The sequence below is a fragment of the Ranitomeya imitator genome, chromosome 5, assembly GCF_032444005.1.
Source record: "Ranitomeya imitator isolate aRanImi1 chromosome 5, aRanImi1.pri, whole genome shotgun sequence".
NCBI classification, from domain to species: domain Eukaryota; kingdom Metazoa; phylum Chordata; class Amphibia; order Anura; family Dendrobatidae; genus Ranitomeya; species Ranitomeya imitator.
The window spans coordinates 599,150,210-599,163,833 of NC_091286.1; the positions used below are offsets into that span (position 1 = coordinate 599,150,210).

At 44.0% G+C, this 13,624-nt stretch overlaps 1 protein-coding gene across 1 annotated transcript in view; it reads right to left on the reverse strand.

Moving 5' to 3' along the window:
* Window positions 1-236: 236 nt before the first annotated feature.
* The window catches only part of LOC138638571 (eotaxin-like), a 28,533-nt gene continuing 15,145 nt past the window's right edge, over window positions 237-13,624 (reverse strand). The window contains exons 3-4 of the mRNA XM_069727967.1: window positions 7,942-8,019; window positions 237-2,123 (exon numbers count right to left, since the gene is read on the reverse strand). Of these exons, the coding sequence (XP_069584068.1) occupies window positions 2,018-2,123; window positions 7,942-8,019 (184 nt within the window). The 3' untranslated portion in view covers window positions 237-2,017. The remainder of the gene's footprint in view (window positions 2,124-7,941; window positions 8,020-13,624) is intronic.

Sequence of the window (13,624 nt, forward strand, 5' to 3'; positions counted from 1 at the left end):
TCCCCATTTTGAAGGAAACTGCAGTCAAACATTAGCAAAATCGCTTCACTCTCTAAGGGGCTGATGAAGGTAATACAGTACGGTACTTGGCTATCTTTGAAAGAGAGGGTTCAAGGTTTCGTTTGGTAGAGTGTAATTTGGAAACCTTTAACAACAGTGAAACACGTGATGTGGTGACAATATTCAAAAGGGAGAAGAAAGACGCTGCTACAAAAATTGCACACCACCCGGTATATGAACATGCAAAAAACACTTTATTGGCATAGACAATAAAAACAATTAAAAACATAGAACCACTGTAAACCACCCGGACATAAATACATGTGTATATACATAACAATAATTATACAGCCTATCAATATGTCCATAGGGAATATACACCCTATATGGACATGTATGCTGGTAAACACCTACCTAATGGCTCATGAGGACTCTGAATACAAGCCTATTATAAAAGGGATATATATCCCGCAGAACCCACAGGCAAGTGTGCCAAATAATGACCACCCACCTGCCCATATGCAGGAAAAAAAAAAAGAGCCTAAGCAGTGAGGGCAAGATATCCCCAACCCAAACCTGTACCAACCTATGTCCGATAAGCTGAGGTGTCCAGGGGGAGAGACAGTGGACCCTAACCCCACGCGTATCGCCTCCTTAATGAGGCTTCGTCAGGGGATACTTAGATTTCATTCTTCCACTCTCTTACAGCGGCAGCTTGAATTGTTGACGCAGGAGGCTCAAGACCTCCGTCCTTGTTCTTCTTTTTGGATACTTGATGAATTAGGAGCTTGATATAACACATTTAATGGGAATCCATCAGCACAGAATGACTTTTCAAACCAAGGACCGTTGCTCAGTGCATCACGGCGGGGCAATCATGCAGGTAAAACTTCCCACCCGCTTGGCTTCCATCTATCTCTGCTCTATGAAACCAGAGTTGCCAATCAAAGAAGAGGAGGGCTTTAGATAGATGGAAACCAAGCAGGTGGGAAGGAGTATTTCAATGTTTGGTCACCCCATGATGCACCAAGGGGCAGTACTTGGCATGAACACATATTCTATGCTCATAGAGTCCCTTTAATGACCAACCTGGACTCCCCTGAATTTTATTTTACAATTGCAATAAATAAAAAATAAATAAATATTATTATTAAATTGCATTTGAAAGCTATTTCTGAGCTAGTGATCTGCAACACACACAGTGCATTCCCAAGACGCGGAGGGCTGATAGGTCAATCATGGCTCATTTCTCAGATTGTTCACAAGTTCTTGACAAGTTTGTGTGGTTCCAGTTCAATAAGTTAAAACATGTTATCCATATTAAGAAATCAGCGAATACTGACACATTTTAAACCAAAAAGAAAAAAGTAGTATTTAAATAACCTAATCAAAATCAATATTGTACCAAATCACTCAAGTAGACACGATAAACTAATACATACAAAAACTACTTGAGCACTAAAATCAAGAAAAGACTATAATAAAAAGAATCCCTATAAAAAAAACAACATAATATTAGGGACACCAATCAAAATAACAAAATAATATAATTAAAACAGAGACTAGACATGATAAAAAGGGTGTAACAAACATTACATTTAAACACTGACACATTTAATGATAAATTAAGGCTAAGGCTTCTTTCACACTTCGTCGGTACGGGGCCGTCGCAAAGCGTTGGCGCAATGTTCCGGCCACGCATGCGCGGTAGGAAATATAGGATCCGACGTACAAAAAAACGTTCCCTTGAATGTTTTTTCGACGCGACGGTCCGGCAAAACACAATGCATCCAGGGCACGACGGACGCGACGTATGGCCATACGTCGCGATCTGTCGGCAATACAAGTCTATGGGCAAAAAACGCATCTTGCGGGCAACTTTGCAGGATGCGTTTTTTGCACAGAACGACGCATTGCGATGGAGGCCAAACGACGCAAGTGTGTAAGAGGCCTAAGATTGTTGTAAATAATATAATAATAAACATGTGATAAAAATTTATCATAAAGAACCCGTAACTTATATTTCTCTAAATGACGTTATTATTAGTTCTGTACATGAGAGGTATGAGGTAATGAGGTTCCATCCTGTGCTACTCAGTCTTCTTGCTTCTTCATCCTTTTTCCTTAAAAGAAATAAATACAAACTATTAGAACATAAAATATATGTTAAAGGAAAAGTCCAATTTAGTTATGGATGTACCGTATATACTCGAGTATAAGCCGAGATTTTCAGCCCATTTTTTTGGGCTGAAAGTCCCCCTCTCGGCTTATATTCGAGTCATATACCGGGAGGTCGGCAGGTGAGAGGGAGCGGGGGCTGTGTAGTTATACTTACCTGCTCCTGGCACGGTCCCTGCAGTCCCTGGCTTCCCTGACGCTGCAGATTCTTCCTGTACTGAGTGGTCACATGGCACCGCTCATTACAGAAATGAATAGGCGGCTCCACCCCCATAGGGGAGGAGCCGCATATTCATTGCTGTAAATGATCGGTAACTGTGACCGCTCAATTACAGGAAGAAGCCAGGGACTGCAGGGACCGCGCCAGGAGCAGGTAAGTATACGGGGAGCGCAGCGCTGCACGATATTTACCTGCTCCTCGCTCCGGTGCGGCTCCGTCTCCAGCATCCTCTAGCAGTGACGCTCAGGTTAGAGGGCGCAGTGACGTAGTCAGTGCGCGCCCTCTGCTGAGTGTCAGTGCTGGAGACGGAGCCGCACGAGGAGCAGGTAAATATTGAAAGCGCCGGCGTCCTGGGAGAAGAGAGGTGAGTATGTGATTTTTTTTTTTTTTATTGCAGCACCAGCAGCATTCTATATGGCACAGCATTATATATGGAGCACCTATGGGGCCATAATCAACGGTGCAGAGCATTATATATGATGCACAGCTTTATAAGGAGCATCTATGGGGCCATAATCAACAGTGCAGAGCAATAAATACATGGGGCACAGCTTTATAAGGAGCATCTATGGGGCCATAATGAACGGTGCAGAGCATTCTATATGGGGCACAGTTGTATATGGAGCATCTATGGGGCCATAATCAACGGTGCAGAGCAATAAATACATGGGGCACAGCTTTATAAGGAGCATCTATGGGGCCATAATCAACGGTGCAGAGCAATAAATACATGGGGCACAGCTTTATAAGGAGCATCTATGGGGCCATAATGAACGGTGCAGAGCATTCTATATGGGGCACAGTTGTATATGGAGCATCTATGGGGCAATAATGAACGGTACGGAGCATCTATTTTTATTTTTGAAATTTACCAGTAGCTGCTGCATTTCCTACCCTAGGCTTATACTCGAGTCAATAAGTTTTCCCAGTTTTTTGTGGCAAAATTAGGGGGGTCGGCTTATACTCGGGTCAGCTTATACTCAAGTATATACGGTAATAGAGTGAAATAGAATAATTTCTACTCTGGAGTAAGTTTAAAAGGAAGGGTCATTTTAAAAGTGCATAGATACTGAGGGACCTTGGAATAAATTACTACTACTGTACATTATCCCAATTCTTGTTTGTTAATTGCGCAGTGAATATGAAGACAGCATGTATGTTATAAGGCCATGAAGCCCCTATGTTGTAATGGAGTTCTCTGTGAAATAACACCACATCTCTTGCATTATAAGCTAATGCCCAGGATAATGAAAATATTTTATGTATGCTTAAAAAAAACCCAGTGTGTTGGAGGAAAACACTGTGTAAAATGTGTGCATTTTTTCTTGCGTTTTTCCCATTTATTTCAATGCGTGAAAAACGTTGCAAGAATGGTGAAATAATTGACATACTGGAGACTGGAGAAAAAAAAAGCTTTTGCGGCACTGTAAAAAACAAATAGAATAAAAATGTGACAAAAACAGAGAGCGTGAACACGCCCTAAACATCAGAAGCGATCCTGAAATATAATAATGTTAGGAAATGAAATGTAGAGGAGGGATGGCCACCAGACAAGGGGTACAGCAACAATCAGCAGACACGCACAAAGATTAGGTAGTATAATATAAATATTTACTAACCAGGTTATAAAACATAGCTAAGGATTGTAGGTAAACAGTGTATACGCACCAAATACAATGACAGCAGTTACTCTCAATAACACCAACTAAGAGTATACGCAGGTACACATAAATAGAATTGACAGTTATATGCAAACAAAATACAACATGAGTAACTCTTTCTATGCAAAAGTCAATTAACAGTGTTGTGCCAGGACTTTAGTAATTGCCTACTCTGAGAAGTTTTCGAAGTGTCTCTGACAGAGGCCTTTTCTACTAACTAACTGGACCTCTATAAGGCTATTTATATAAGCACATATACTTGTATATTCATATGTATGATGGTACCTATACACCCTAAAACTGAAGTAGAAGGGTCCTTGCTGGGATGAGTCCTGAATAATCAGAAACACGGTCTTGAACCTCTTAGGGAATGCCGATCTCTCCATCACAGAGCATCCCTAAGTCCTTAGCAATAGAGACGCCATCTTAAAGTTCTCAGAGAATGCTGATCTCTCAAACACAGTGCTTTCCTAAGCCATTAGAGATAAGGCCTCACTTGACCTAAGATGCTGTGTACTTGGTTGTCTTCACCAAGTTGGCTCATGCCAAGCTAAACAACGCATCCCAGAGTCACCATCAACTGATCCAAAGTCGCACCACCCTATGCAGACTTCTCCAAGGATCCACAGCTTCACTTCCACCCAGACTCTCCTTCAACTTCTCCCAACTGCCCACCAGCCACCATTTCATATGCACATATATACATACAGTATATACATCATAAATCTCCAACAACAAAGTAAACTGTGACTAACCCTTAAGGTACCTTCACACTGGCCAACTTAAAGGGAACCTGTCACCCCGAAAATCGCGGGTGAGGTAAGCCCACCGGCATCAGGGGCTTATCTACAGCATTCTGTAATGCTGTAGATAAGCCCCCGATGTTACCTGAAAAAGGAGAAAAAGACATTAGATTATACTCACCCAGGGGCGGTCCCGCTGCTGGTCAGGTTGGATGAGCGTCTCTGGTCCGCTGCGGCGCCTCCTATCTTCTTTCCATGACGTCCTCTTCTGATCTTCAGCCACGGCTCCGGCGCAGGCGTACTTTGCTCTGCCCTGTTGAGGGCAGACAAAGTACTGCAGTGCGCAGGCACCGGGTCTCTGACCTTTCCGGCGCCTGCGCACTGCAGTACTATCCTCTGCCCTCAAGAGGGCAGAGCAAAGTACGCGTGCGCCGGAGCCATGGCTGAAGATCAGAAGAGGACGTCATGGAAAGAAGATAGGAGGCGCCGCAGCGGACCGGAGACGCCCATCCGACCTGACCAGCAGCGGGACCGCCCCTGGGTGAGTATAATCTAATGTCTTTTTCTCCTTTTTTAGGTAACATCGGGGGCTTATCTACAGCATTACAGAATGCTGTAGATAAGCCGCTGATGCCGGTGGGATTACCTCACCCGCAATTTTCGGGGTGACAGGTTCCCTTTAACAACGATATCGCTAGCGATCCGTGACGTTGCAGCGTCCTGGCTAGCGATATCGTTGTATTTGACACGCAGCAGCGATCTGGATCCTGCTGTGACATTGTTGGTCGGAGCAGAAAGGCCAGAATTTTATTTAGTCGCTGGATCTCCCGCAGACATCGCTGAATCGGCGTGTGTGACGCCAATTCAGTGATGTCTTCACTGGTAACCAGGGTAAACATCGGGTTACTAAGTGCAGGGCCACGCTTAGTAACCCGATGTTTACCCTGGTTACCAGCGTAAACGTAAAAAAAACCAAACACTACATACTTACATTCCGGTGTCTGTCCTCCGGTGCTCTGCTTCTCTGCACTGTGTAAGCACCGGCCGGCCGTAAAGCAGAGCACAGCGGTGACATCACCGCTATGCTTTCCGGCCGGCGCTTACACAGTACAGAGAAGCAGAGCACCGGAGGACAGACACCGGAATGTAAGTATGTAGTGTTTGTTTTTTTACGTTTACGCTGGTAACCAGGGTAAGCATTGGGTTACTAAGCGCAACCCTGCGCTTAGTAACCCGATGTTTACCCTGGTTACCAGGGGACTTCGCATAGTTGGTCGCTGGAGAGCTGTCTGCGTGACAGCTCTCCAGCGACCAAACAGCGACGCTGCAGCGATCGGGATCGTTGTCTAGATCGCTGCAGCGTCGCTAAATGTGACGGCACCTTTACAGAGAGACATAGATTACAATGGTATCATTTTTATATCTAAACTCACTTTCCCTACCATGCAACAAATGGTATGGGCTCTGCATTTGAATGCATTTCATGAACAGTACAGTGGACATCTAGATGCCTCATTAGTATACAGAGCCCAGGTTATCAGCTAATTTAGTGCAGGGGAGTAAAAGGGGAGTCACACATAACGATATCATTGCAACGTCACGCTTTTGGTGATGTAGCAACGATCCCGCTAACGATCTTGTTGTGTGTGACAGCGACCAACGATCAGGCCCCTGCTGGGAGATCGTTGGTCATTGGGGAATGATCAGGACCATTTTTTGGTCGCTGATCACCCGCTGTCATCGCTGGATCGGCATGTGTGACGCCGATCCAGTGATGTGTTCACTTGTAATCAGGGTAAATATCGGGTTACTAAGCGCAGGGCCGCACTTAGTAACCCGATATTTACCCTGGTTACCATTGTAAAAGTAAAAAAAAACCAGTACATACTCACATTCTGATGTCTGTCACGTCCCCCGGCGTCCACAGGGTTAAAACTGCTTACGGCAGGATCGCTGCTAATGTGACAGCGCCGGCTGTAAAGCAGAGCACAGCGTTGACGTCACCGCTGTTACTGCCGGCACTGACACAATCAGTGAAGTGAAGCTCTCGGCAGCAGTGCGTGCATTAGCATAGCAGCGCTCTTGCCGAAAGCAGATTTAACCCTGAGGACGCCGGCGGGGGATGTGACAAACATCAGAATGTGAGTATTTAGTGTTTTATTTTTTACTTTTACAATGGTAACCAGGGTAAATATGAGGTTACTAAGCGCGGCCCTGCACTTAGTAACCCGATGTTTACCCTGGTTACCCGGGTGCTGCAGGGGGACTTCGGCATCGTTGAAGACCGTTTCAACGATGCCGAAGTCGTTCCCCGGATCGTTGGTCGCTGGAGAGAGCTGTCTGTGTGACAGCTCCCCAGCGACCACACAACAACTTACCAACGATCAAGGCCAGGTCGTATCGCTGGTTGTGATCGTTGGTAAGTCGTTTAGTGTGACTAAAGCTTAAAAGTGAGTTCACTGATAAGAAAAAAGACCCTAAGATTCAGTGTTTCTTCTAACATCTACATTACTGTAGTAATTCAGGTTGTTATTCATAGTGACGGTTTTCTGTGACGCTAGTCACAACCCACGGACAGGCCGTGAGTCAGCAAAGGCAGACGTTTCGAGGGGGTCAATATCAAAAGAGCATGCAGTAAACCAATGTAAAATATGAAGTTGTAAGTCAGGTCACATTACAGGGTCAGAATTCCAGAGAAATAGCGGATAAGCAAAGGTGCAATAACAAATGCTAGAACACCATTCAAAGGTCAGCAGAAGAAGATCAGAATCAAAGGGGCAATATCAAACAAGTAGTCAGAACACGGTCCAAAGGTTAGCTGCAGAAGACCAGAACTTACAGAACAGGTATCAGGCGAACACACATCAGAGAGCAAAAGCTTAGAACAAGTTTTTGACTGGCAATGATCTGGGCCAGACAGGTTACCTAAATAGCTGGGCAATTACCATGACCAGGGAGAACCTGTGGAAATCTCTGTACCTTCTAATCTCAGACAGGTCAATCGAGCTGTCAATCAAAGCACTGACAGCTCAGCGCGTCCCAGCACAGGATAGAATGACAGAGCTGTCCACCTCTGAGTCCCAGTCACTCTGAGCAGAGGAAACATCACGGTTCCCTTTGAAAATATAATTCATCTTACCTAAGTTCCTCTTGCTTCTTCTTAACCCAGGGCGTGTTAGGTTTGGAGCAAATGATCCTGTTAGCATTGGTTATAAACCTGTGTGGAGAACATATTGTGAGAAAATAAGGGTTGATTATAACTAATTAACTAAACATTTTGATTCAAAGTCTACACCCTTCAAGACTAATTATCCATGTATACCTTTAAGATTTTTACTATATAATCCGAGGACAGCATATAGTAGGAGCTGATACACTGATTTCTACGAAGTGTCAGTTATTAGGCTCTGTGCTGTTTTCTAATACAATTAATGCTTTATCAGCAGGAGATTATCATTGATAAGCTACCACTCCTTTGCACCGTGACCAACTCTGCCCCCCAGCACTGATTAGCAGCTTACTGTCAATAGACAATGTACACAAAGTAGATAATCAGGGGTGTGGGCCAGGTTAACTTTGAGCTCTGCTACATGCTTTCGTGATCTGAAACATTTAAGCTTGACAAATATGCAAAAGAATAGGAAATCACGAAAACCACCACTGAGCAATAAGAACATAAATGTGCATCTCAGTTTTGCCAGAAAACATTTTGAAGATACCCAAGACTTTTGAGAGGATACTATGTGGACAGACAAGATAAAAGTTGAACGTTTTGGAAGGTGTATGTCCCATTACATCTTGAAGTAACACAGCGTTTCAGAAAAGGAACACCATACCAACAGTAAAATGTGGTGGTGGTAGTGTGGTGGACTGGGGCTGTTTTACTACTTCATACCTGGAATACTTACCATGCTGTCTATTTAAAAATCCTGAAGGAGATGTCCGGCCATCTGTCGAGACCTCAAGTTGAAACATACTTTTGTTATGCAATAGGACAATGATGCAAAATACATAAGTGAAGCGCCCACTAGGACCGTGGGATACTCTTTTCCGGCCAGACATGATTCTTTAAGGGGAAGGTCACGGCAGCAACGACCCAGTCCGTGGCCCTGGGTGTCCAATTAAAGGGGTGATGAAATGAAAATAATAAATGATGGGAAATGGGAATAAAGTTTGCAAGGGGGATAAAGGGGAAAATGTTCGTGACGCCCCATGTGGTACTCAGCAATAAAGGTGTTGGCTGACGCTGCTGTACAATCCTCTTGGGCAGATGATACTGCAGCTGAGTTGTTATAGCTTTCCACAGGTAAAGCTCGGTTCACAGGGCAGTTAGTGGTGTGGGTGGCTCTGTTGCTAGTGACAGGTAGAGGGTCAGAGTAGGTGATGCCGGAAAGAAATGAAATGACACAGCATATTGCAGTTCTCACTCTTTTACTCACAGTTCAGGCTCCCCAGCCGGGGTGCTGTGTCCTCCAGGTGTGAAGTCCAGGAAACTCTCCAGCAAGTTGGGCACCTGTCTAGAACTCCTCTTTTATATGCCTCTCCTGGTCGTCTTTCTGCGCTGGCTACCTCCTCTCTTGACCTGCGCTTGCCACCCAGTGTCCCAAGCCCGTGAACACGGGTCTTGTCAGACAATGTACTCTCTTGTCCCCTGGACCCTCTATGTTCACCTTTTCGGCGAGTAGGTGCAAACGTTGCTGCTGCACCTATAGTCACAGCAGCTTCCGGGTTGCTAGCTGGAGCCTGAAGTTTTCCCACTAGTTCAGGGGACGGGTCCCTTACTGCGGCTTGGTTCCGCCACTTCTGGAAATGGGTCCTACAGGTGGCTTCTGCACTTCCCGTGTCCCTGGAACTCCTTCCTGGGAGCTTCTTTTCTTTCACTCACAGGAGCTGCAGACTTCTACGTCTGCTCAGCTCTGGCACTCCTTACAGATTCCATTACTCCTCCCTCCTGTCTCCCCTGACAACTCCTCACTCTCCACCCACTCCCACTACCTAATCCCTCCCTGGCCTGGGGAGGTCTAGTGTTGGGTGCAAGTGTTAGGGTTCTGTGCAGTGTCCCCTCTTAATCAGAGAGTTGGGGCACCACACATCTGGTTGAGATGCAGCAACTTTGTGGCAACTGAACCTTCAGGGGCGCCACATAAGCAAGTCCACCTAGGAATGACTTTAAAAAAACAAAACAAAGACTTTGGAGTGGCCTAGTCAAAGTCCTGACCTTAATTTGATTAATTTGATTGATATGCTTTGGCATGACCTTAAAAAGGCAGTTCATGCTCAGAAAACCTCCAATGTGGCTCATTTAAAACAATTCTGCAGAGATGAGTGGGACAAATTCCTTCAGAGCTTTATAAAAGACTCACTGTCAGTTATCACAAACACTTGATTGCAGTTGTTGCTGCTAAGAGTGGCCCAACCAGTAATCAGGTTTAGGGGGCAATCACTTTTTCACACAGAGACCTGTGGGTTTGGATTTCTTTTCCCCTTAATAATAAAGATCTTCATTTAAGAACTACATTTTGTATTTACTTGTGTTATCTTGATCTAATATTTAAATTTGTTTGGTAATCAGAAACATTTAAGTGTAACAAACATGGAAAATAATAGGAAATCAGGAAGGGGTAAACACCTTTTAACAAAATTGTACATCCCAGCTTGCATTCCTCATATATTACACTTTGGGATGTCCATCTCACCATCTACTCCATTTGGGAGCCTGCCCCTTTATATCCTCTCCTTTTTTCTCTCTTTGACTGCTGGGAATGCCTTTTCCTTTTTTGTCATACTTTATTTTTCTATTGATTTCCCTTTTTATGTTTATAACATATTGGGTATTTTTTCATATTTCAGAACTTCCATCTTTCCTAGATCACATACAGTGGGGCAAAAAAGTATTTAGTCAGTCAGCAATAGTGCAAGTTCCACCACTTAAAAAGATGAGAGGCGTCTGTAATTTACATCATAGGTAGACCTCAACTATGGGAGACAAACTGAGAAAAAAAAAATCCAGAAAATCACATTGTCTGTTTTTTAACATTTTATTTGCATATTATGGTGGAAAATAAGTAATTGGTCAGAAACAAAATTTCATCTCATTACTTTGTAATATATCTTTTGTTGGCAATGAGGTCAAATGTTTTCTGTAAGTCTTCACAAGGTTGCCACACACAGTTGTTGGTATGTTGGCCCATTCCTCCATGCAGATCTCCTCTAGAGCAGTGATGTTTTTGGCTTTTCGCTTGGCAACACAGACTTTCAACTCCCTCCAAAGGTTTTCTATAGGGTTGAGATCTGGAGACTGGCTAGGCCACTCCAGGACCTTGAAATGCTTCTTACGAAGCCACTCCTTCGTTGCCCTGGCGGTGTGCTTTGGATCATTGTCATGTTGAAAGACCCAGCCACGTTTCATCTTCAATGCCCTTGCTGATAGAAGGAGGTTTGCACTCAAAATCTCACGATACATGGCCCCATTCATTCTTTCATGTACCCGGATCAGTCGTCCTGGCCCCTTTGCAGAGAATCAGCCCCAAAGCATGATGTTTCCACCACCATGCTTTACAGTAGGTATGGTGTTTGATGGATGCAACTCAGTATTCTTTTTCCTCCAAACACGACAAGTTGTGTTTCTACCAAACAGTTCCAGTTTGGTTTCATCAGACCATAGGACATTCTCCCAAAACTCCTCTGGATCATCCAAATGCTCTCTAGCAAACTTCAGATGGGCCCGGACATGTACTAGCTTAAGCAGTGGGACACGTCTGGCACGGCAGGATCTGAGTCTATGGTGGCGTAGTGTGTTACCAATGGTGGGCCTTGTTACATTGGTCCCAGCTCTCTGTAGTTCATTCACTAGGTCCCGCTGCGTGGTTCTGGGATTTTTGCTCACCGTTCTTGTGATCATTCTGACCCCACGGGGTGGGATTTTGCGTGGAGCCCCAGATCAAGGGAGATTATCAGTGGTCTTGTATGTCTTCCATTTTCTAATTATTGCTCCCACTGTTGATTTCTTCACTCCAAGCTGGTTGGCTATTGCAGATTCAGTCTTCCCAGCCTGGTGCAGGGCTACAATTTTGTTTCTGGTGTCCTTTGACAGCTCTTTGGTCTTCACCATAGTGGAGTTTGGAGTCAGACTGTTTGAGGGTGTGCACAGGTGTCTTTTTATACTGATAACAAGTTTAAACAGGTGCCATTACTACAGGTAATGAGTAGAGGAAAGAGGAGACTCTTAAAGAAGAAGTTACAGGTCTGTGAGAGCCAGAAATCTTGATTGTTTGTTTCTGACCAAATACTTATTTTCCACCATAATATGCAAATAAAATGTTAAAAAAACAGACAATGTGATTTTCTGGATTATTTTTTTCTCAGTTTGTCTCCCATAGTTGAGGTCTACCTATGATGTAAATTACAGACGCCTCTCATCTTTTTAAGTGGTGGAACTTGCACTATTGCTGACTGACTAAATACTTTTTTGCCCCACTGTACATACACATTCTGTATATACTGGTGACTCTCACAAATTTAGAATATAATCAATAAGTTAATTTCAGTTATTCAATACAAAAAGTGAAGCTCATATATTATATAGTCATTACAAACAGAGTGATCTATTTCAAGTGTTTATTTCTGTTAATGTTGATGACTATGGCTTACAGCAAATGAAAACCCAAAAGTCATTATCTCAGTAAAATAGAATAATTAACAAAAAACACCTGCAAAGTCATCCTAAACATTTAAAAAGGTCCCTTAGTCTGTTTCAGTAGGCTCCACAATCATGGGGAAGACTGCTGACTTGACAGATGTCCAGAAGGCAGTCATTGACACACTCCGCAAGGATGGTAAGCCACAAAAGGTCATTGTTAAAGAAGCTGGCTGTTCACACAGCACTGTATCCAAGCATATTAATGGGAAGTTGAGTGGAAGGAAAAAGTGTGGTGGAAAAAGGTGCACAAGCAACCGGAGTAACCGCAGCCTTGAAAGGATTGTTAAGAAAAGTCCATTCAAAAATTTGGGGGAGATTTACAAGGAGTGGACTGCAGCTGGAGTCATTGCTTCAAGAGCCACCACACACAGATGTATCCAGGACATGGGCTACAAGTGTCACATTCCTTGTGTCAAGCTACTCATGACCAATAGACAATGCCAGAAGCATCTTACCTGGGCCAAGGAGAAAAAGAACTGGACAGTGGTCCAAAGTGTTGTTTTCAGATGAAAGTAAATTTTGCTTTTCATTTGGAAATCAATGTCCCAGAGTCTGGAGGAAGAGTGGAGGGGCCACAATCCAAGCTGCTTGAGGTCTAGTGTGAAGTTTCCACAATCAGTGATGATTTGGGGAGCCATATCATCTGCTGGTGTAGGTCCACTGTGTTTTATCAAGACCAAAGTCAGCGCAGCCATCTACCAGGAAATTTTAGAGCACGTCATGCTTCCCTCTGCAAAGAAGCTTTTTGGAGATGGAAATTTAATTCTCCAGCAGGACACGGCACCCTGTCCACACTGCCAAAAGTACCAATACCTGGCTTAAAAACAACAGTATCACTGTGCTTGATTGGCCAGCAAACTTGCCTGACCTTACCCCATAGAGAATCTATGGGATATTGTCAAGAGGAAGATGAGAGACACCAGACCCAACAATGCAGACGAGCATTATGATATAAAAAAAATACAAAATATCATCTTTGGATGTGAGTCCTGGGAAGTGCTACCATTCATGGGCTGGATGTGCTTTTCTTGATTTAATCAAAGCAACCTGGGCATCCATAACACCTCAGCAGTGCCACAGGTTGATCGCCCCAATGCCACACTGCATTGATGCAGTAATTGAT